General features: G+C 45.9%; 1 protein-coding gene across 1 annotated transcript in view; it reads right to left on the bottom strand.

Moving 5' to 3' along the window:
• Window positions 1–4,138: 4,138 nt before the first annotated feature.
• The window catches only part of LOC137522296 (uncharacterized), a 97,582-nt gene continuing 77,958 nt past the window's right edge, over window positions 4,139–23,762 (bottom strand). Inside the window, exons 8-10 of the mRNA XM_068242327.1 lie at window positions 13,800–13,937; window positions 9,244–9,387; window positions 4,139–4,982 (exon numbers count right to left, since the gene is read on the bottom strand). Of these exons, the coding sequence (XP_068098428.1) occupies window positions 4,792–4,982; window positions 9,244–9,387; window positions 13,800–13,937 (473 nt within the window). The 3' untranslated portion in view covers window positions 4,139–4,791. The remainder of the gene's footprint in view (window positions 4,983–9,243; window positions 9,388–13,799; window positions 13,938–23,762) is intronic.

Genomic DNA, 23,762 nt, shown 5'->3' with positions numbered 1-23,762 from the left:
TCGTTCCTTAACCGAGGACTACCTGCACACACTAACTAAAATTCATATGCATCATGCAGAATTGCCTTGTAGCATACATTGTAGCATCTAACCAGGGCCGGCCCGTCACTTTTTGCCGCCTGAGGCAAATTTGGCAGAGCTGCTGCCACGGGCGGGGAGGACTCACCTTTTCCGATTTCCATTGTGCACTCCATTGACGTCACTTCCTGCATCGCCGTCCACTTACAATACAGTGGGTGGCGATGCAGGAAGTGACGTCAGTGGAGCGCTCGCTGGAACGCGGAAAAGGTGAGTCCTCCCCGCCCGTGCCTCTTACGATCTGGCAGCAGCTTACTAATTACAGGCTGGAGGGGAGCGCAGATCGGGGGACCCAGGCGAGGGAGGGGGGGGTCCGACCCCCCTCCCCACCGCTAGGCACAATACCCCCGACCTGCCCGCTACCCCTCCGGCTCGGCGGCCTCCCCCCCGGGCGGGTGGCGCCCTTTGAAGTTTGCCGCCTGAGGCAAATGTTTCACCCCGCCTCATGAGCGGGCCGGCCCTGCATCTAACGAACAGTCCAATGGAACAGAACTTAGCTTGCATTCTTTGTTTTAGAGGAACATGAAAAAACTCACACGGAATTCACATTGATAAGCGTGAATGCTGCCAGGGACTATTTTTGATAACTTAAAGGGACTCCGAGCAGTGCAGAAACTATGGAAAGATGCATATCATTTTAAAGCTCTCTTTCTCCTCTTTCCAATGATATATAAATCCCTACGCCTTTTAGTTTTCGCTATTTTCGTGATTGAAATTGCCGCGGCCGTGATTTCAATCGCGAAAATAAAGAAAACTAAAAGGCGTAATGCGACGATTTAGGTGTCGCCAGAAAGAGGAGAAAGAGAGCTTTAAAATGATATCCATCTTTCCATAGTTACATTGTATTACACAGGAAGACTTTTTCTGCTGAATGGAGCTGCTGACACTGGGAAAGTGTCGGCCTGTGTAATACAAGTAACTATGGAAAGATGGATATCATTTTAAAGCTCTCTTTCTCCTCTTTCTGGCGACACCTAAATCGTTGCTCTACGCCTTTTAGTTTTTTTTATTTTCGCGATTGCGGCCGCGGCAATTTCAATCGCAAAACTAGCGAAAACTAAAAGGCGTAGGGAAGCGGTTTATATATCATTGGAAAGAGGAGAAAGAGAGCTTTAAAATGATATGCATCTTTCCATAGTTTCTGCACTGCTCGGAGTCCCTTTAACTACTAATTGTCTTTGAGCCTTTTTGACACTGTTTTTCTACCTCTGAAACCATGCTAATTGCTTAATCTCTCTGTATTCTGTAAGGAGTGCAGCTGCTATGGCCCTGCCCAGAAATACCCACCTTGCTGCAGGAGGCTTACATACCATTTTCCAAGAGGGCTACTTTTTTCTCTTACAGTAAAACCTTGGATTGCAAGTAACTTGATTCAAAAACACTTTGCAAGACAAACAAACATTTTTTATGAAATGTTGACTTTACAAGCAAGCAATGTCTTGATATACAAGTACAAAATGTGTACACGTGTGATGTCATCATAACTCAGCCAATGTTACTTCTCCCTTTGATGCTGCAGGATTGTACTTAAAGAGGATCATTAACCAAGGATTGAAATTCTTCCCAATCAGTAGCTTTTACCCCCTTTCCCACAAAAAATCTTTACCTTTTCTTGAATAGATCATCAGTGGGGTCTGTGTGGCTGAGATTGTGGTGAAACCCCTCCCACAGTGGGATGTTATGACCATGGTCATGACAGCTTCCTATGTGTGAATCTCATTGCATTGTGGGAAATCACATTGTTTGTGGGTGTGATTACAGATAATTGCAGTTGGTGTTGCCCAGTTTTTTTTTAAGTCTGCCAGTAGTAAAGATGATGACCTGAAGGCTCATTATGAATCAAGCAACATGAATAAATTACATGGTGTATATGAATGATTTCTTGATCTCTCTTATATTTTTACTTTCTCACTTTGTATTGATTTATTCACCCCCCCCCCCCCCCCCACACACACACACACACACACACACACACACATACACACACACTATTATTTTTTGGTTAAGTTCCTCTTTAATTGTACTTATTCTGCATGTACAATGTCACATTTCCATGACATCCTTAAAAGTAGGTTACATCTGAATCAGAAACAGGATTTATTTGCCAAGTACAGAGTAATGTACACAAAATTTTGGTTGGCACAGACAGTTCAGTAATAAACATGATTGGTATATAATGATATGGGTACATGTTACACATTGGGGCAAACATACATTACATGTTGGGGATTGCTATTGGGTGGAGGAGGGGCTTGAGTTGAAGGCCAGGGCAGCTTGGGGGTAAAAGCAGTTGAATTCCTGGTGGCGATGAATCCGAAGTGGCGACACAACAGTCGTAGATTGAGATAGATTCCCGGGGTGGGAGAGATCGTTTGCAGTCCTGACGACCTTGGATTGCAATCTGGAGGAGCAAAGGAGGTCCAGGAATGGGAGGAGGGTCCCAATTACAGTGGTGTGAAAAACTATTTGCCCCCTTCCTGATTTCTTATTCTTTTGCATGTTTGTCACACTTAAATGTTTCTGCTCATCAAAAACCGTTAACTATTAGTCAAAGATAACATAATTGAACACAAAATGCAGTTTTAAATGATGGTTTTTATTATTTAGTGAGGAAAAAAAACTCAAAACCTACATGGCCCTGTGTGAAAAAGTGATTGCCCCCTTGTTAAAAAATAACTTAACTGTGGTTTATCACACCTGAGTTCAATTTCTGTAGTCACCCCCAGGCCTGATTACTGCCACACCTGTTTCAATCAAGAAATCACTTAAATAGGAGCTATCTGACACAGAGAAGTAGACCAAAAGCACCTCAAAAGCTAGACATCATGCCAAGATCCAAAGAAATTCAGGAACAAATGAGAACAAAAGTACTGTAATTGAGATCTATCAGTCTGGTAAAGGTTATAAAGCCATTTCTAAAGCTTTGGGACTCCAGCGAACCACAGTGAGAGCCATTATCCACAAATGGCAAAAACATGGAACAGTGATGAACCTTCCCAGGAGTGACTGGCCGACCAAAATTACCCCAAGAGCGCAGAGAAAACTCATCCGAGAGGCCATAAAAGACCCCAGGACAACATCTAAAGAACTGCAGGCCTCACTTGCCTCAATTAAGGTCAGTGTTCACAACTCCACCATAAGAAAGAGACTGGGCAAAAACGGCCTGCATGGCAGATATCCAAGAAGCAAACCACTTTTAAGCAAAAAGAACATTAAGGCTTGTCTTAATTTTGCTAAAAAAAACAACATCTCACTGATTGCCAAGACTTGTGGGAAAATACCTTGTGGACCGCCGAGACAAAAGTTGAACTTTTTGGAAGGTGCGTGTCCTGTTAAATCTGTCATAGAAGTAACACAGCATTTCAGCAAAAGAACATCATACCAACAGTAAAATATGGTGGTGGTAGTGTGATGGTCTGGGGTTGTTTTGCTGCTTCAGGACCTGGAAGGCTTGCTGTGATAGATGGAACCATGAATTCTACTGTCTACCAAAAAATCCTGAAGGAGAATGTCCGGCCATCTGTTCGTCAACTCAAGCTGAAGCGATCTTGGGTACTGCAGCAGGACAATGACCCAAAAGGCACCAGCAAATCCACCTCTGAATGGCTGAAGAAAAACAAAATGAAGACTTTGGAGTGGCCTAGTCAAAGCCCTGACCTGAATCCTATTGAGATGTTGTGGCATGACCTTAAAAAGGCAGTTCATGCTAGAAAACCCTCAAATAAAGCTGAATTACAACAATTCTGCAAAGATGAGTGGGCCAAAATTCCTCCAGAGCGCTGTAAAAGACTTGTTGCAAGTAATCGCAAACGCTTGATTGCAGTTATTGCTGCTAAAGGTGGCCCAACCAGTTATTAGGTTCAGGGGGCAATTTCTTTTTCACACAGGGCCATGTAGGTTTTGAGGTTTTTTTCTCACTAAATAATAAAAACCATCATTTAAAACTGCATTTTGTGTTCAATTATGTTATCTTTAACTAATGGTTAACGGTTTTTGATGAGCAGAAACATTTAAGTGTGACAAACATGCAAAAGAATAAGAAATCAGGAAGGGGGCAAATAGTTTTTCATACCACTGTATGTTCTATGTAGCTTGAGCTTGTCACTCACAGAGAAGCCCAGGCACCATATGATGATAGAGGAGCCTAGAATCAACTCAATGGTGGTGCAGTAGAAATGGGACAGGAGGTTGCGAATCATTAGAAACTTTTTATTTGGCACAGGAAGAACAGCCACCATTGTCCAGTCTTTTCCTGTGTTTTGGAGTCATTCTCTGGCCACCTTAGGTCACTGGACAGTCATGGTGGTGCCCAGGAGACAAGCGCTGGGGACTGTAGCGACCTCTGAATTCTTGATGAGAACAGGGGGGGGGGGAGTTCAGGGAGAGTTTCCTGAAGTCGATCGTCCGTTCCAGTAAGCTCCATGGTTTTTGCTGAATTGAGGAAAAGCCTGTTGCCCTTACACAACTTGCAGATCTAAGAGGCAACTGGCATTGGATAAGTTCCTTGTTAAAGCCACACATAGCAATTATTTTAGTTATAGTCAGTCTTTTTTACATCTTCATTTTATACAGTACAGACGTTTGTAATAAATATAGTATTTTTCTATAAATGTTTTTGGATTGTGGAACAAACCACCTGAGTTTCCATTCATACGTATTGATAAGCTTGTTTCCAGAATAAATTATGCTCACTAACCAAGATTCCGCTGTATTTCAAAAGACCTTTAACAGTACAAGACAAATCACCACCGGTACATAGAAGCCTTTCTGAAGAGTCAGTCCTCCACTGGTGCAAATCATTTTATACTCGATTGACACTCCATTAGCGCTAGTAGACTGGTTATCGAGATCACACATGCTTTTTGTGGCACAACCACGTACTGCTGTCGACTGGTCTTCTTTTCCTGTAAGAAAATAAATAAATATATATACTGTATATACTGTATATAGCATCAGTTTCCCTTTTTCATGTGTTGCTCTCTATTTTCAGGCTCCTCCTTCATGTATAGGTCATGTCCAGGTGCCCCCTGGGGCTGCAGCCGCCCAAAGCTCGGACCCTTGTGGCCTTTCCAGAAATCTGGCCCTGAGGAAAGTTCTGCTTTGGGAGCCAAATCCCTCTGTCTTTTTCTTAATTTCTCTCTCTTTCTGGGCTGAGGTACAGATCTAGTATTATATGTATGAATTATTTTAATTATTAAAGAAGAAATAAATTAAACTGAATTAAAATAGAGTTTTGCACAAATTGTAGTGTTTCAGCTATGCCATTAAAGGGAAGGTTCAGGGACTAACTAAAAAAAATAAAAATCCATTTCCACTTACCTGGGGCTTCCTCCAGCCCGTGGCAGGCAGGAGGTGCCCTCGGCGCCGCTCCGCAGGCTCCCGGTGGTCTCCGGTGGCCGACCCGACCTGGCCAGGCCGGCGGCCAGGTCGGGCTTCTTTTGCGCTCCATGGTGCGGTTCACGCCGGCGCGCTGACGTCATTGGACGTCCTCCGGGCTGTACTGCACAGGCTCAGAACTACTGAGCCTGCGCAGTACAGCCCGGAGGACGTCCGATGACGTCAGCGCGCCGGCGTGAACCGCACCATGGAGCGCAGAAGAAGCCCGACCTGGCCGCCGGCCTGGCCAGGTCGGGTCGGCCACCGGAGACCACCGGGAGCCTGCGGAGCGGCGCCGAGGGCACCTCCTGCCTGCCACGGGCTGGAGGAAGCCCCAGGTAAGTGGAAATGGATTTTTATTTTTTTTAGTTAGTCCCTGAACCTTCCCTTTAAAGAGGTCTGCCTATTAGAAAAAACCTGTACCTAAAAAAATTGGGGGGTACTCACCTCAGGTGGGGGAAGCCTCCAGATCCTATTGAGGCTTCCCCCATCCTCCTCTGTCCCATGGCGGCGGCGATAAAGCTCCTCGAACAGCGGGGATGTAAATATATCGGCTCTCCGCACGGAGATAGGTGGAAATAGCCGATCGCTGTCGGGCAGCTCTACTGCGCAGACGCAAGTCTCCTGCTCCTGCGTAGTATAGCGGACCCGACAGAGATCGGCAATTTCTGCCTATCTCCATGCTGAGTACCTCAACAGCGCCCCCCCCCTGGAGCCAGGGAAGGTAAATATATCAAGCCTTGTCAGGCTTGTCGAGCACGGATTGCCGGACACTTCGGGAGAGCCAGCGCTGGACTGCCTGCAGCTACAGCAGAGGGGGAAGCATCATTGGGACCCTGAGGCTTCCCCCTACCGAGGTGAGTACACCCCAGGGGATGTTTTTTTTTTTTTTTGTTACAGGTTCTCTTTAAAAACAGGTGAATTTTTAGACTTCAGACTTTTTTTAAGCAAGGAAGATAAAAGCATAGCATGCCACATAAGAATCAGAACAAAGAAAGTGTAATCAGAAAGTGATAAACACAAATATTCTTATATAGCTTAAACAAATAGAGCTAAACAAATTAACTTCAGGAAAACTGTAAGGCCTGGGATCCACCAGCAGCCTTTTCTAATCACTAGTGATTTGTAAAGCTCTTGCTGATGCAATGTTATGGGGGATTTTTATAAAATCACATCACTAAAATGGTATCACCCCATAGCATTACATTAGCAAGAGCATTTCAAATCACAAGCGCTTAAAAAAGGCTTTGAAAAGTGCTGCTAGTGGGTTTCGGGCCTAAGGCTCCTTTCGAACAAATTTGCCTTTGTTGCACAGTTAGTGCAAGACTCCAGACCTCAACCTCATCAAGCTGGTTTGAGATGAACAGAAGGCAAAGCAAAGCAACCTACAACAAGTCACACACCTATGGGAACTTCTGCAACAGAGTTGGGAGGAACTTCCTGATTCCTGAACAATATTTGATTTCCATTGTAGAAAGAATGCCAGGAGTGTGTTCAGCAGTTTTATCTACCACAGCTGGCTACTGTGATGAGTATTTCATTAAAGAGACTCTGTAACAAAATGCTCAGCCTTATTTCTTGTATCCTATAAGTTGCTATACCTGTTCTAATGTGATCTGGCTTACTTCTAGTTGCACTGTCACTGTAATATATCTAATCTTCTTTTCTTTGTCAATCCTTTTCGAGCCAGAGAGGAATGTGCTGCCTCTGCTGTGATAGGGAGAAGTTATACAAGCCTCCTCCATGCCCCATCCAGGCTCTGTGTGCTTTGATTACTAATCACAGACAGAGCTCTCTGAGGGGGAAGGAAGCTGTCTGTCTCATGCTGAGAACTGTGAGAATCACCGACTGGAGTGCAGATAATTCTCTATGTAATAAAAACTTGTAGTATACTGTAACATGAGATATATACAAATATCACTTCCTGGTTTGTTTCTTTGTTTTTGTTTGTAAACACTGCCTAAAACTGGCGATTAAAAGCCAGTATCGCGGCGGAGGAGCTGCGGAAATGGCAAAGAGGGGTCCAGGAGAACATAATGAATAGAATGGTATGCTCTTTATTGTAAGAATTTGAGAGTACAGATTCTCTTGAAAGAATAGAAGAATTGTGGTGTTCCAGGGGTGTAGCAATAGGGGTTGTAGAGGTTGCGACTGCATTGGGGCCCTTGGGCTAGAGGGGCTCTCCCTCAACTGCAGTATTAGCTCTGTATTGGTCCTGTACTCATAATAATCACTTCTATAGATACTTTGAATAGTGGTAATCAGTAACAAACTGCTCCCCATCCCCTTCTTGCTCCTCTGACACTGTAGTTGCCATTGGCAGGTTTTGGTGCACCGTATCAATTGTTATGTATAGAGTGCTTGGGGGGCTCCAATGTAAAACTTGCATCGGGGCCCACAGCTCTTTTGCTACGCCACAGGGGTGTTCTAAAACCTTTGACCTTAGTGTAGGTAAAACTGATCTGCTGGACAAGGATGGTACAGAGCAGTAATGTGTGGTTGTTGAACCTGTACACAGTGATGATCAGACACATATACAGCAGGGAAAATAATCATTTGATCGACCGCTGCTGAATTTGTACCTTTTCCCACTTACAGAGCAATGAACAGTTTGTAATATTTATGGTATCAGCCAGAAAGAGTGGTGCTCGTAATGGGTCAATTACGATTACACAAATTTTCATGTCATTTTTCGCAATTATGCATTGCGTAATTGCAATTGCATTGAAGTGGAATATAACCCAGTATTTTTTCTTTGCTCTAAAAGATTATTTACAGCATATAATCTACTAACACAATGTTTTTTTTTAGTAAAACAGCATTTAAAGGGTTACATCACAGGACTGATTTTTTCTTCTGCAGGGGCTGCAGCATCCAAACTGGTGATTAGCTTATCTTCTGTATACATTCTTTACTTGATACAATTAAGTAAACATTCTCTGGCTGTGCAGAAACTTATGCTAATGAGTCCTGGAGTGAAACACAGGTCAGAAATCATTACTGGGTGCATTTACAACAGAATTACAACAGTTCTGAATAAAATGCACCAGCAGCTTTCAAAGTAAATAAACTGAACTTATAATTTATAAATGAATTATAATACTTGTGCACAAAAGCAAATATGATAATTGTATGGGTTATAAAAAGTAGGAAAACTCATTTTTGTTGAATATTTTGTCAGAGTTTTAAACCGCATTAAGTACAGTATACTACGTTTGTGAAATGTAATTATGCCTGTAATTACGCGCAATGCATACAAATTTTTCGCTTCTATTTGCCAGTGTTCTGCGCATCCATGGCTATTAGTGAAATATTCAATACAATAAATGCATTTATATGCGAAAAAAGAATATACGTTCACCAGCCAGTATACTGCATACGCACGGCTATTATTTACATTTTCAATGCAAAATTTGCGTTCACATGCGTAAAAACATTCGCGAACGAAATTACGCTATTATGCGCAGTTACGGTTAGTTATTGCGTCTGCATGTAAAATGTTTTTACACATATTTTGCATTATGATTGCAATGTACAATTGTGAATTACGATGCACAATTACACATAGGCGTAATTTCTGCCCACCACTAACCAAAGATCCAGAAGAAAATAAGTAACACATCACATGAAAGTTATCTGTTGATTTGCACATCAATAAGGGAACTAAGGCTTTGATCCCCAAGCAACACATGACTTAGTACTTGGTGGCAACCCTTGTTGACAAGCCCATCGGTTTGCTGGTCACCAAGTTTGCACAAACACCAGGAAGGATGTTGGCCTATTACTTACCTCTAACTTTTTTAGTCTGGAGGAAACACATGTCTTCATTGCCTCCGCATCTCATGGTCTCAGACGTGTAGCACCAGGAGGACTTAGTAGAGATACAAGATCGACATATCAGCCCATTGGCCCGTGACCGTCGACCAGCTGACACTTAATAAGAGAGAATGGAAGAGGGAGACAATGGCATGAAATTATAATGCATCTGTATTTAGTGAAGCAGATAACTGGGCAACTTCATGGATTTGCCAGAGGTTCTACAGAAAGATTCTGGCCCATATGCAATTCACTTTTTCACCTGAGTTTTCTCCGAGGTGAAATTTTCAAACTTGTCAATAAAATGCCTTTTAAACCACCAACAAGCAAACAAATACTCAAAATAATGTTTAGGGTACTTTTTCACCTACTTTTCGGTACTTTTCCATTGCAAAATTCTAAAAAATTGTTATAAATCAAAGATGAAAAATTATCTCCAAGGAGAAAACTCAGGTGAAAAAGTGATTTGCATATGGCCCTCAGCATCAGGACTCATTGCCCAAATGTAAGTAAATCATTTTGGATTTGGAGGTTGAGAAGGTCACAGGATTTTAGGATTCTTGGACATTAGTGTTATGCTGGCCCTACATTGACAGCTTTCTCTAGGACATATTGGTGAGATCATCTGAAGCAAACCAAGCAAGTCTTTTTCGAAGACCACATAGGCTCTCGGTTGCAGGGTTTGCTTATATGTATGAGTTCCTTGTTTAGCTGTTGTCGTTCCTTATTTAGCTGTTGTCAAATAAGTCATTTTCAAAGTTCCTGGTCAAAAACCCAGACACACCCAGACATAAAACCACATGCCCATTATCCTGCACTGACTGCCCTGTCTCTCCATGCGTACATGTGTTGCAGTATCGGAGCATTTTTCGCACATGTGTAGGAACAGTGATTGCAATCGGCAGAGGTTTTTTTTTACCGGCATAGCGGTGGTTGGTTAAAGAGGGTTCATATGAGAGTAGGGTGAGGTTTAGCAATAGTAAAACAATGGTAAAAAGTACCAGTACTCTACTATTGTATTACTCACTGCCCAATAATAGTAGAATATAGTTAACTTTACTGATATGCTACTGGGGCTATCCCCCCAGTACCCAAATTATCGCAGCACCTTTTATACATGTATACAGGGAAAGGAGGCATTTTTCCTCTGGACCACTCTCTTTCCTTTAAAAGGGGCAGTTTGGGGGCCATGTCTATGCTAATAGGGCCACACTGTTACTGTCCTTACCATACAGGAGTGACAGTGTGTCCTCATAAGAGTGACAGTGGACCTGGCAGTCCTTATCAGACACCCTCAATCTCCACTTATAGGGTTACATCCACCTTGGCCAGAAGTCATAAGTGGCCTCTCAATCTCTTTAGCAGTCATAAGTGGCTGCCAATATCAAATCAAATCAAATCATTATATGACAGTGGTCAAAATTCACCTCTTTTCTTGCTTCTCTAATGTAAAACCCACTCTGTCAGTCCCTCCATTGGCTTACCATCCAATGATACCACCCAAGATCCTAAGGCCTTGTTTCCATCTATGCTCTTCTGTCCGTTTCTGTCCGCTTTTCAGCAGCATGTATCAATCTGTAACATTGATGTGCTGATAAAAAGCGGACAGAAGTGCATAGATGGAAATAAGGCCTTTTATCTGCCCGAGGTCATAGGTGGTCCCTATTATCTCCCAGCAGTCATATGTGGCTTCCAATATCTATCAGCAGTAATAGGTGTCAGGTGGTCCTCAACACTGGGCAGCAGTCATATGTCTGTTTAAAAAGAGAAGGTAAATGTAAACTTAGCTCCTCTCAGGAAAGACACTCAAGAGGGAGATAAATAATTAGCTATAATATTCATGAAATGCAATGCATTTCTGGGCACTAGGTTCCTGCTTCATCAGGCATTATCTGGGCTTGCTAACAACTCTTTTTGAGATTTTGCTCTTGATATTTTCCTGAAGAAGCGGGAACCTGGGCCCGAGAAATGCCTTGCATTCTATGCTAATTGTTTTTTGGAATACTCAAGCTAATTATTTATCTCGCTCTTAAGTGTTTTCCTTGAGAGAAGGTACGTTCATATCTACCTCCTCATTTTAAACTCTTTTTGACTATTTTATTCCATTTTGGCACCCCTGATACCTAAGTGTCTGTGTTTTACCACCCCCAGTGGAGGATTTTTTTCCCCTGATTTTTTCCTACCCTACAGAGAGTGACTTTTTAAATTGAGTGATGTTGAGTGTGTTCTCCGCACTTGCCTACTGTGTGCCCCCCTGCTGTGGCACACTTTTGTGAGTATAATTATTCACAGCTATCTCCCTCCTGTGGTTAATTAACTATGTATCCTAAAACGCACAGCCTCTATATATTTGCTGCATACTACCCCTCCTCCTGCCCCCCCCCCCCCCCCCCCATTCCCTTTAGATTGTAAGCTCGCAAGGGCAGGGCTCTCTCCCCCTTTTGTGTCTTGGTAACCATTATACATTTTATTCATCATGTTAATTTTATCACTGTCATTACCAATTCGATAATTTGTATTTTGTATCATTCTTTGTATTTTGTCACCAATTATGTATCTTGTATATTGGTGTACACCATTGTCTGTATTATTATGTACCCCATGTTTGTTTCTTACTTTGTACAGCGCCACGGATTATGTTGGCGCTTTATAAATCAATAATAATAATAATAATAATAATAATAATAATCAACAGGAAACACACAGGTAAGCACTGAAAAGCTGGGGCATTGGAACTTTGTCGTGTTATATAGGACACTTGTGGCACCGCCCATCTTTCAGTCACTCCTGCCCCAATCACCCTTGACTTGTGTAGGTGCAGTACGGGGCGTGTTCATGTCTGAAGAGGATCACAGGCTTAATCCTCAATCCAACAAGCCCTTGTCACATGTCTTAGGGGAGGGGGATGGGGGCAACGGGGGACCAGAGAATGGCGTGGGAAACCTCTACAGCAGGGGTGCCCACACTTTTTCGGCTCGCGAGCTACTTTTAAATTTGCCGAGGCCAGGAGATCTACCAACGTCTCAAATGCTAAGCACGCCCCCCCCCCCCCCCCCCCCCCCGCGTAGGTTAGCCAGGTATATGTGCCTGCAGCATAGGTTACGTGCCCTCAGTGTAGGTTAGCCAGGTATATGGGCCCTCAGTGTAGGTTAGCCAGGTATATGGGCCCTCAGTGTAGGTTTGCCAGGTATATGGGCCCTCAGTGTAGGTTTGCCAGGTATAGGGGCCCTCAGTGTAGGTTAGCCAGGTATAGGGGCCCCCAGTGTAGGTTAGCCAGGTATAGGGGCCCCCAGTGTAGGTTAGCCAGGTATAGGGGCCCCCAGTGTAGGTTAGCCAGGTATAGGGCCCCCCAGTGTAGGTTAGCCAGGTACAGGGCCCCCAGTGTAGGTAAGCCAGGTATAGGGCCCCCCAGTGTAGGTTAGCCAGGTATAGGGCCCCCCAGTGTAGGTTAGCCAGGTATAGGGCCCCCCAGTGTAGGTTAGCCAGGTATAGGGCCCCCCAGTGTAGGTTAGCCAGGTATAGGGCCCCCCAGTGTAGGTTAGCCAGGTATAGGGCCCCCCAGTGTAGGTTAGCCAGGTATAGGGCCCCCCAGTGTAGGTTAGCCAGGTATAGGGCCCCCCAGTGTAGGTTAGCCAGGTATAGGTCCCTTCAGTGTAGGTTAGCCAGGTATAGGGCCCCCCAGTGTAGGTTAGCCAGGTATAGGGCCCCCCAGTGTAGGTTAGCCAGGTATAGGGCCCCCCAGTGTAGGTTAGCCAGGTATAGGGCCCCCCAGTGTAGGTTAGCCAGGTATAGGTCCCTTCAGAGTAGGTTAGCCAGGTATAGGGCCCCCCAGTGTAGGTTAGCCAGGTATAGGGCCCCCCAGTGTAGGTTAGCCAGGTATAGGGCCCCCCAGTGTAGGTTAGCCAGGTATAGGGCCCCCCAGTGTAGTTTAGCCAGGTATAGGGCCCCCCAGTGTAGGTTAGCCAGGTATAGGGCCCCCCAGTGTAGGTTAGCCAGGTATAGGGCCCCCCAGTGTAGGTTAGCCAGGTATATGTACCTGCAGGCGGAGGAGATGAGGCGGCGAGGAGAGACTCTGGCGGGCCAATGGGATGTAGGAGAGAAGCGGCGGCGAAGAGAGAGGCGGCGCGGCCGCTACGTCATGGCTGGGGGCGGCGCCGGGCATGTTACACACGCACATTACACAGGCTGCCCGCCGCCGCCCCCAGCCATGACACAGCGGACGCGCCGCCTCTCTCCTCCCTCTCTCCTCGCTTGCATGCATTCTATTGGCCAGCGGCCAGCAGCTAAACACGAGCTGCTGGCCGCAACAAACATTAACGAGACGCGGCCAAGAGGCCGCGATCTACCAAGGAGGCGGTCGCGATCTACCGGTAGATCGCGATCGACCTATTGGGCAGCCCTGCTCTACAGGATCTAGAGGCTTCCGTCTCCTTAGGTAAGCATGTCCTTTTTTAACCTGAGGCTCACCTTGGGTACACTTTAAAATTCTCAATCGAGAACTATTAAAAAAAGTCGAGGTAATCACTTACTGCTAAGATGAGTCGGGGTGCAGTGGTCAGTAACGCAACACCAAACAGACATCCTAAATTCTCCTCCTATAAAGCTGACACTCCCAGTCATGTTGCACAGCTTCTCTGGGGTGCACGTCCTGGCATACCTATAACCACCTTGTGGCATACAAATAAAAAAATATAGATATTAAGATCATTGAGTCTTGTAAGTTTTGCATTCCACTATATAAAAACATGATGGCGATATTAGCTAGTTGCCCAAGACCGTTGGGAGCACCAGTTACCCCAAAATAAATTCAAGGAGTGCTTAGATAATGGCTAAAGCAACTGTTTATGTACATAACAATTTATAAATAACAATACCATGACAGTAAGAGAAAATGCAGCACATAACAGTGTAAGCATAACCCGAGTGACAGACTCCGGAGGTCACCAACCAAAAGTGTCTCAGTCCTTCAAACGGCCCCTAGAAGCGAGCAGTGGGACTTGGGGACAACTGTGCACTGTTACCCAAAATTGTCCTCCATGACGGCAATCACAACTTAAGAGGAATCTGTACCCAGGACAGGTTCAATGAACTGACCATTACCCGACCTTCGAGGAACCTCCCCCAGTGGCTGCAATGATAAATAGAGCAAACAGACTTCGGGCCTTTTTCCACTACACAACTGAATCGCAAAATCGCAAATCGCTAGTGATTTTTAATGTCGGTAATGACAGATTTTTAATCTGTCATTACCGACAGATTTTGAATTACCCCATCTTCTCATACGGGGGTTCTCAGGGTTTTCTTTTTAAAAGCAATTAGTGAATAGCAGTTGCTCCGTCCAAATGTCGAAATAGTGTACAGCGAGCAGGGAGGCTGGCCAGCATCTGTGTATAAATCTTTTTCAGGGAATGTCTTTATAAAGAATAAAGGCCAGGCTGAAAATCCCCAATGAGAAGTTGGGCTAGTCCAAAACCTGTCAGTAATGTCAGATTTCTACTACCTACTGTAAGTGACAGCAACATAGGAGAAAAGTAATTTATGGCTCATTTTACTCTGGAAGAAATGAACTTATTTGTATGTGTTTTAAATTTTAAGATGTTTGCGACAGTTCCTCCTTAACCAACCGTATTTTTTTTACTCTTTTTACATTGAGACTGTCCCTGGGAGGATTTGTGGCTCCACAACAATATAGTTTTTGGGCCTCATGTAAAACGAGCACCCACGCTCCTTAGTTATACCATTGGACGCCATACCTCATACTAACGTCTCTTTCACGAACAGCTGAAGGCGGTGTATTAACCACTTGTCTGTTTTGTATCTGCAGCAGGAGTTAATTGAGATCATTGCCATTTTTCACTGTGCAGCTGGTTGAAAATGTATTATTCAGTCTCATAGCGCCATCTTGTGACTTTCTATCCAAAATATTACTTTTTGTTGCTTAAATAACCTTTAGACAATGTTTCTTGTCTAACTTAGGCCTCTTGCACACTGCAAGCGATTCCGATTCCGCTTTTTAATCTGTTTTTACATCCGATTCAGATTCCGATTTGCAGTGTGCAAGGAGCAAACTGCAAGTCGGAATCGAAATCGGATGTAAAAACAGATTAAAAAGCGGAATCTGAATCGGAATCGCTTGCAGTGTGCAAGAGGCCTTACACCTGTTTTTTTTTTGTTTGTTTTTTTCAGCAATGTATATTGAACGTTTGAAATATTAAATATTAGTGTGATAAGCTCAAATTTCGCATTGAGGTAATTTTGCATTGAAGTTTGCAACTACGATGCAAAATCGTAATGTGAAATTTTGGGGAAAAAACGTAATGAATTTAGTTTGTAATTGTAATCATTCATAATTTCGAGTAATGTTTGCACAATTTACCAGTGAATTGCAATGCCCCCATACATGCTGTTGCCACCAAAATTGCTACATATGTTGGGATAGTGGGCACAAGTCAGAAAAATAATTTTTCAAAAACACCTTGTAGCTTTAGAGGAGCTTATGTGTCCCTCACTGCAGCTCCACTCTCAGTGGGTCTCCCGGGGTCCCCTCCGTAGCAGATTCCGACCAGGTGAGGTCAGCGGCTACTGCGCCTGCGTGAGCACACGGCCGTGACACTCGCGGTCATGCTCCTATCACCAGGTGCAGAAGTACTACGCATGCGCAGAACTCTCCTAGCGATGGGAGTGGGAACACGAGCGGCACCACAGCGCATTTACGTAGGAACATTAGCCGCTGACCTCACCGAGTGACACATAAGCTTCCAGGGGCTGTAAGAAGCCCCAGATGAATACATTTTTTTTTAATTATTTTGCCTGATATTCCCTTTAACATATGTATCAAATTTGGTGCAATAGCATGTATGGGGGTTTTGCAATTCACCACTAAAGTCAGCACAAAATTATGCAAAAATTGCACAAAAAGTACGAATGCTTACATGCAGAACCAGGACAAGGTCCTCCAGCCCCCAAGGCTGAGACACCAAAGTGCGCCCCTCCATCCCTCCCTCCCCAGCCGTCACACCCTGATTGCTATTACACTAAGAGGCACCCCAGGGCCCCTCACACCTTAATCTCCAGTTATCAAGCTTGCAGTCACTGCCATGTATCCCCTTTTCTTATTTCTCTCTGCTTCATACACAATAGTGGAATGATAGCTGAGTGAGTTATGCGCCCCTCCTACACTGCGCCCTGAGGCTGGAGCCTCTCTTGCCTCTGCCCCGGCCCCACCCTGCTCCCCCTCCTACACTGCACCCTGAGGCTGGAGCCTCTCTTGCCTCTGCCCCGGCCCCACCCTGCTCCCCCTCCTACACTGCGCCCTGAGGCTGGAGCCTCTCTCGCCTCTGCCTCAGCCCGACTCTGCACCCCCTCCTACACTGTGCCCTGAGGCTGAAGCCTCTCTCGCCTCTGCCTCAGCCCTGCCCTGCTCCCCCTCCTACACTGCGCCCTGAGGCTGAAGCCTCTCTTGCCTCTGCCCCGGCCCCACCCTCAGGGGAGGACTGGCCAGGGGGGAAAGGGGGAGATTTCCCCCCAGGCTGCCTCTCATTTAATGATTTAGGGCTGGTACAGTGCCTGTTGCATTCAGGTTTTTGTATAAGGCAATGTGAAACATTAGGCTGGCTGAGAGAAATAAAGGTGCAATTACGGAGCAATTAGAGGACGGGTAAGCTGGTAAATGTTCACAGCAAATGCAGAGCAGAGGCTTGCCTACAGGGTTCATAGAAAAAAACCTCTGTCTGTGTGTGTGTGTGTGTGGGGGGGATCTTGGGGAATTAATATGGCCATACATCTGTTGTCTCAGCGATCAACCAACTGTTTTGATAATTACTATCGGATTGGGTGAAAATCGGTGCAGCAACAAGCATGCCCAATTGACCATTTTTACTGATTTTGGTCGGAAATTGGTTGAGTCTGAGATGCTGGGAAATCTCAGGCCGATGTGGTTGATTTGGTGCGCAGCGGTAACGACGTGCGATAATCACGAACGCCGGACACAATGGAAACCCTTTGCTGTCATCCCTCCAAATGAATTATGTGACCCCCAGTGCCTGTGAAGTTATACTTTACCTGTCACACTGCCCTGAAAGTGTCCTTGCTGTATTTCCACATGGGCGCCCCACATGACTACCAGCATGTAGCACGTGGTGTGCGTGTATGATGTCATTTGGGCTGGGGCTGCCATGGAAACGGGCCTCTAGTTGGCGGTTTCCCCCCAGGCTGAAAGGTCCCAGTCCTCCCCTGCCCACCCTGCTCCCCCTCCTACACTGCGCCCTGAGGCTGGAACCTCTCTCGCCTCTGCCTCGGCCCCACCCTACGCCCCCTCCTACACTGTGCCCTGAGGCTGGAGCCTCTCTTGCCTCTGCCCCGGCCCCACCCTGCTCCCCCTCCTACACTGCGCCCTGAGGCTGGAACCTCTCTCGCCTCTGCCTCGGCCCCACCCTACGCCCCCTCCTACACTGTGCCCTGAGGCTGGAGCCTCTCTTGCCTCTGCCCCAGCCCCACCCTGCTCCCCCTCCTACACTGCGCCCTGAGGCTGGAGCCTCTCTTGCCTCTGCCCCGGCCCCACCCTGCTGCCCCTCCTACACTGCGCCCTGAGGCTGGAGCTTCTCTCGCCTCTGCCTCGGCCCGGCCCTGATTACATGAAATAAATTGCATTTACAAATCATAACTACATATGGGCGTACTTGCAAAAATGTACATAACTTTTGCCTTATCATAATAAGCTGATTATGATCATCACTAATATTAATTAAATCTTTGTTTGCTTATTAATTTGTTTACAAAATTTGAGCTAAATTTTGAGATATTGCATCCTTCAACTGAGCTGTACTTTAAAGAGAATCTGTATTGTTAAAATCGCACAAAAGTAAACATACCAGTGGGTTAGGGGACATCTCCTATTACCCTCTGTCACAATTTCGCCGCTCCTCGCCGCATTAAAAGTGGTTAAAAACTGTTTTTAAAAGTTTGTTTATAAACAAACAAAATGGCCACCAAAACAGGAAGTAGATTGATGTACAGTATGTCCACACATAGAAAATACATTCATACACAAGCAGGCTGTATACACCCTTCCTTTTGAATCTCAAGAGATCATTTGTGTGTTTCTTTCCCCCTGCAGCTATCTTCCACTGAAGTGTCAGGCTGTTTCTTACTGCAGAGTGCAGACAGCTGTGCCTGTATGTAATTCCTCAGTATGTGAAAGCCCAGCCAGCTCAGAGGAGGATTTATCCAGCTTGTAAAAGATAAGAGAGAAAAGAGAAGCTGCCCTAATCTAAATAATACACAGGCAGTGTGCAGAGAGGGGGCTGGAGGGGGGAGATGCATCACAGAACCACAACACTGAAGAACTTGGCAGCCTTCCAGACACAGGCCGACAAGTCTGACAGGGGAAAGATACATTGATTTATTACAGAGACTGTTATAGTAGAAAGTGCTGCAGTAAGCCAGAACACATTAGAATAGCTTTTGGAACTTGTAGGATGATAAAAAACAGGATGCAATTTTTGTTACGGAGTCTCTTTAAGGCTGGTTTTGCACTGGATAAGTGCGATGCGGCGCGGTGCACACACCACATCCCACCGCAGAAATTAGGCTTCATATAGCCCTGCCCCGGCATGGTCATATGCATAGCACCACCCCCTAGTTAGGGCTAGGCAGGAAATACGTCACCGGGATTCCCGCCGCACCATGCTCCCGTTGTGCACACTGCCTACATTGCCCATTGATGTGCATTATGCATGTTCCGTGCAGTAAGCATGGTTTATGCAGCAATGCGCTGCAGCGGCATTTCCACGTTTTGGATGCTCCCAATGAAAGCTAATGGAGAAAACAAATATCATCACCACTCGTGTCCGGATTTAGGGAAGATCTCTGCATTGGGTTGTTCTCTGCGGCCACTGGCCATAAAAAAATCCTTTAATACCTTAACCTCTTTTGGATGAGCATAGTTGAAATCTGCGCCCTGTTTATGTCCACCTAAGCCCACCAGGGCGTAGATTTCAACACCCACATTCCGCCCGCCTCACAGACCCACCCACTATGCGACTCTTAACCACTCTGGCCTCGGACTAGAGGCCAGTGTGACATCGGTAAGCCGTTTTTTTTACCAGAAGTCTCTAGTCCTTAACCACTTGCCGACCGCCTACTTCATATTGGCGGCGGCAAAGTGGCAGCCCCAGGACCACGTAACGCAGAATGGCGTCAGGTCCTGGGGCACTCTTTGGCCGGGGATCGCGCGCTTGGATGCGCACGCATCCGCCGGCAATAGGCTCCGCCCACCCGCAACGTCAACCCGCCGGCCAATCGGAAGCGCCGGCGGGTTGTTAACCCGACGATTGCCGAATAAGAAGCGTATAATACGCTTTGTAATGTTTACAAAGTGTATTATACAGGCTGCCTCCTGCCCTGGTGGTCCCAGTGTCCGAAGGACCACCAGGGCAGGCTGCAGCCACCCTAGTCTGCACCCAAACACACTGATCTGCCCCCCCCCTGCCCCCTGATCGCCCACAGTACCCCTCAGACCCCCCCTGCCCACCCCCCAGACCACTGTTTGCACACAATCACTGCCCTAATCACCCATCAATCACTCCCTGTCACTATCTGTCAACGCTATTTTTTTTTTAGTCCCTAAACTGCCCCCTGCTCCCTCCTGATCACCCCCCCACCCCTCAGATTCTCCCCAGACCCTCCCCCCCCTGTGTACTGTATGCATCTATCCCCCCTGATCACCTGTCAATCACCTGTCAATCACCCGTCAATCACCCGTCAATCACCCCCTGTCACTGCCACCCATCAATCAGCCCCTAACCTGCCCCTTGCGGGCAATCTGATCACCCACCCACACCAATAGATAGCCCGCAGATCCGACATCAGATCACCTCCCAAATCCATCGTTTACATCTATTCTCTCCTCTAAACACCCACTAATTACCCATCAATCAGCCATCAATCACCCCCTATCACCACCTGTCACTGTTACCCATCAGATTAGACCCTTGCGGGCACCCAATCACCCGCCCACACGCTCAGATTGCCCTCAAACCCCCCCTTATCGATTCGCCAGTGCATTATTTACATCCGTTCTTCCCTGTAATAACCCACTGATCACCTGTCAATCACCCCCTGTCACTGCCACCCATCAATCACCCCCTGTCACTGCCACCCATCAATCAGCCCCTAACCTGCCCCTTGCGGGCAATCTGATCACCCACCCACACCAATAGATCGCCCGCAGATCCGACATCAGATCACCTCCCAAATCCATTGTTTACATCTATTCTCTCCTCTAAACACCCACTAATTACCCATCAATCACCCATCAATCACCCCCTATCACTACCTGTCACTGTTGCCCATCAGATTAGACCCTTGCGGGCACCCAATCACCCGCCCACACGCTCAGATTGCCCTCAAACCCCCCCTTATCGATTCGCCAGTGCATTATTTACATCCGTTCTTCCCTGTAATAACCCACTGATCACCTGTCAATCACCCCCTGTCACTGCCACCCATCAATCACCCCCTGTCACTGCCACCCATCAATCAGCCCCTAACCTGCCCCTTGCGGGCAATCTGATCACCCACCCACACCAATAGATCGCCCGCAGATCCGACATCAGATCACCTCCCAAGCGCAGTGTTTACATCTATTCTCTCCTCTAAACACCCACTAATTACCCATCAATCACCCCCTATCACCACCTGTCACTGTTACCCATCAAATTAGACCCTAATCTGCCCCTTGCGGGCACCCAATCACCCGCCCACACGCTCAGATTGCCCTCAGACCCCCCCTTATCAATTCGCCAGTGCAATATTTACATCTGTTATTCCCTGTAATAACCCACTGATCACCTGTCAATCACCCATCAATCACCCCCTGTCACTGCCACCCATCAATCACCCCCTGTCACTGCCACCCATCAATCGGCCCCTAACCTGCCCCTTGCGGGCAATCTGATCACCCACCCACACCAATAGATCGCCCGCAGATCCGACATCAGATCACCTCCCAAGTGCAGTGTTTACATCTATTCTCTCCTCTAAACACCCACTAATTACCCATCAATCACCCCCTACCACCACCTGTCACTGTTACCCATCAGATTAGACCCTAATCTGCCCCTTGCGGGCACCCAATCACCCGCCCACACCTCAGAACGCCCTCAGACCCCAGCCCTGATCACCTCGCTAGTGCATTGTTTGCATCTATTTCCCCCCTCTAATCACACCTTGAGACACCCATAAATCACCTCCTGTCACCCCCTAGCACACCTACCCATCAGATCAGACCCTAATTTGCCCCGTGTGGGCTCCTGATCACTCGGCCAAACCCTCAGATCCCCCTCAGACCCCCTTCCGATCACCTCCCCAGTGCATTGATTGCATCTATTTTCCCCTCTAACCGCCCCCTGAGACACCCATCAATCACCTCCTGTCACCCCCCTAGCACTCCTATCCATCAGATCAGGCCCAATACATCCTGTCATCTAAGAGGCCACCCTGCTTATGACCGTTTCCACAAAATTTGCCCCCTCATAGACCACCTGTCATCAAAATTTGCAGATGCTTATACCCCTGAACAGTCATTTTGAGAAATTTGGTTTCCAGACTACTCACAGTTTTGGGCCCGTAAAATGCCAGGGCAGTATAGGAACCCCACAAGTGACCCCATTTTAGAAAGAAGACACCCCAAGGTATTCTGTTAGGTGTATGATGAGTTCATAGAAGATTTTATTTTTTGTCAATCGGAAATTGGATTTTTATTGTTTTTTTCACAAAGTGTCATTTTTCACTAACTTGTGACAAAAAATAAAATCTTCTATGAACTCACCATACCCCTAACGGAATACCTTGGGGTGTCTTCTTTCTAAAATGGGGTCACTTGTGGGGTTCCTATACTGCCCTGGCATTTTAGGGGCCCTAAATCGTGGGGAGTAGTCTAGAAAACAAATGCCTCAAAATGACCTGTGAATAGGACGTTGGGCCCCTTAGCGCACCTAGGCTGCAAAAAAGTGTCACACATGTAGTATTGCCATACTCAGGAGAAGTAGTATAATGTGTTTTGTGGTGTATTTTTACACATACCCATGCTGGGTGGGAGAAATCTCTCTGTAAATGGACAATTGTGTGTACAAAAAATCAAAAATGTGTCATTTACAGAGATATTTCTCCCACCCAGCATGGTTATATGTAAAAATACACCACAAAACACATTATACTACTTCTTCTGAGTACGGCGATACCACATGTGTGACACTTTTTTGCAGCCTAACTGTGCTAAGGGGCCCAAAGTCCAATGAGTACCTTTAGGATTTCACAGGTCATTTTGAGACATTTGGGTTCAAGACTACTCCTCACGGTTTAGGGCCCCTAAAATGCCAGGGCAGTATTGGAACCCCACAAATGACCCCATTCTAGAAAGAAGACACCCCAAGGTATTCCGTTAGGAGTATGGTGAGTTCATAGAAGATTTTATTTTTTTGTCACAAGTTAGCGGAAATTGATATGTATTGTTTTTTTTTTCACAAAGTGTCATTTTCCGCTAACTTGTGACAAAAAAAAATCTGCTATGAACTCACCATACCCCTAACGGAATACCTTGGGGTGTCTTCTTTCTAAAATGGGGTCACTTGTGGGGTTCCTATACTGCCCTGGCATTTAGGGGCCCTAAACCGTGAGGAGTAGTCTAGAATCCAAATGCCTCAAAATGACCTGTGAATAGGACGTTAGGCCCCTTAGCGCACCTAGGTTGCAAAAAAGTGTCACACATGTGGTATCGCCGTACTCAGAAGAAGTAGTATAATGTGTTTTGGGGTGTATTTTTATACATACCCATGCTGGGTGGGAGAAATCTCTCTGTAAATGGACAATTGTGTGTAAAAAAAATCAAATAATTGTCATTTACAGAGATATTTCTCCCACCTAGCATCTGTATGTGTAAAAATACACCCCAAAACACATTATACTACTTCTCCTGAGTACGGCAGTACCACATGTGTGGCACTTTTTTGCACCCTAAGTGCGCTAAGGGGCCCAAAGTCCAATGAGTACCTTTAGGATTTCACAGGTCATTTTGCGACATTTGGTTTCATGACTACTCCTCACGGTTTAGGGCCCCTAAAATGCCAGGGCAGTATAGGAACCCCACAAATGACCCCATTTTAGAAAGAAGACACCCCAAGGTATTCCGTTAGGAGTATGGTGAGTTCATAGAAGATTTTATTTTTGTCACAAGTTAGCGGAAAATGACACTTTGTGAAAAAAAAACAATTAAAATCAATTTCCGCTAACTTGTGACAAAAAAAAAAAATCTTCTATGAACTCACCATACTCCTAATGGAATACCTTGGGATGTCTTCTTGCTAAAATGGGGTAATTTGTGGGATTCCTATACTGTCCTGGCATTTTAGGGGCCCTAAACCGTGAGGAGCAGTCTTGAAACGAAATTTCTCAAAATGACCTGTGAAATCCTAAAGGTACTCATTGGACTTTGG

Source organism: Hyperolius riggenbachi, chromosome 6 (assembly GCF_040937935.1).
Source record: "Hyperolius riggenbachi isolate aHypRig1 chromosome 6, aHypRig1.pri, whole genome shotgun sequence".
Taxonomy (NCBI): Eukaryota; Metazoa; Chordata; class Amphibia; order Anura; family Hyperoliidae; genus Hyperolius; species Hyperolius riggenbachi.
This window is presented reverse-complemented; position numbering and strand designations above follow the sequence as displayed.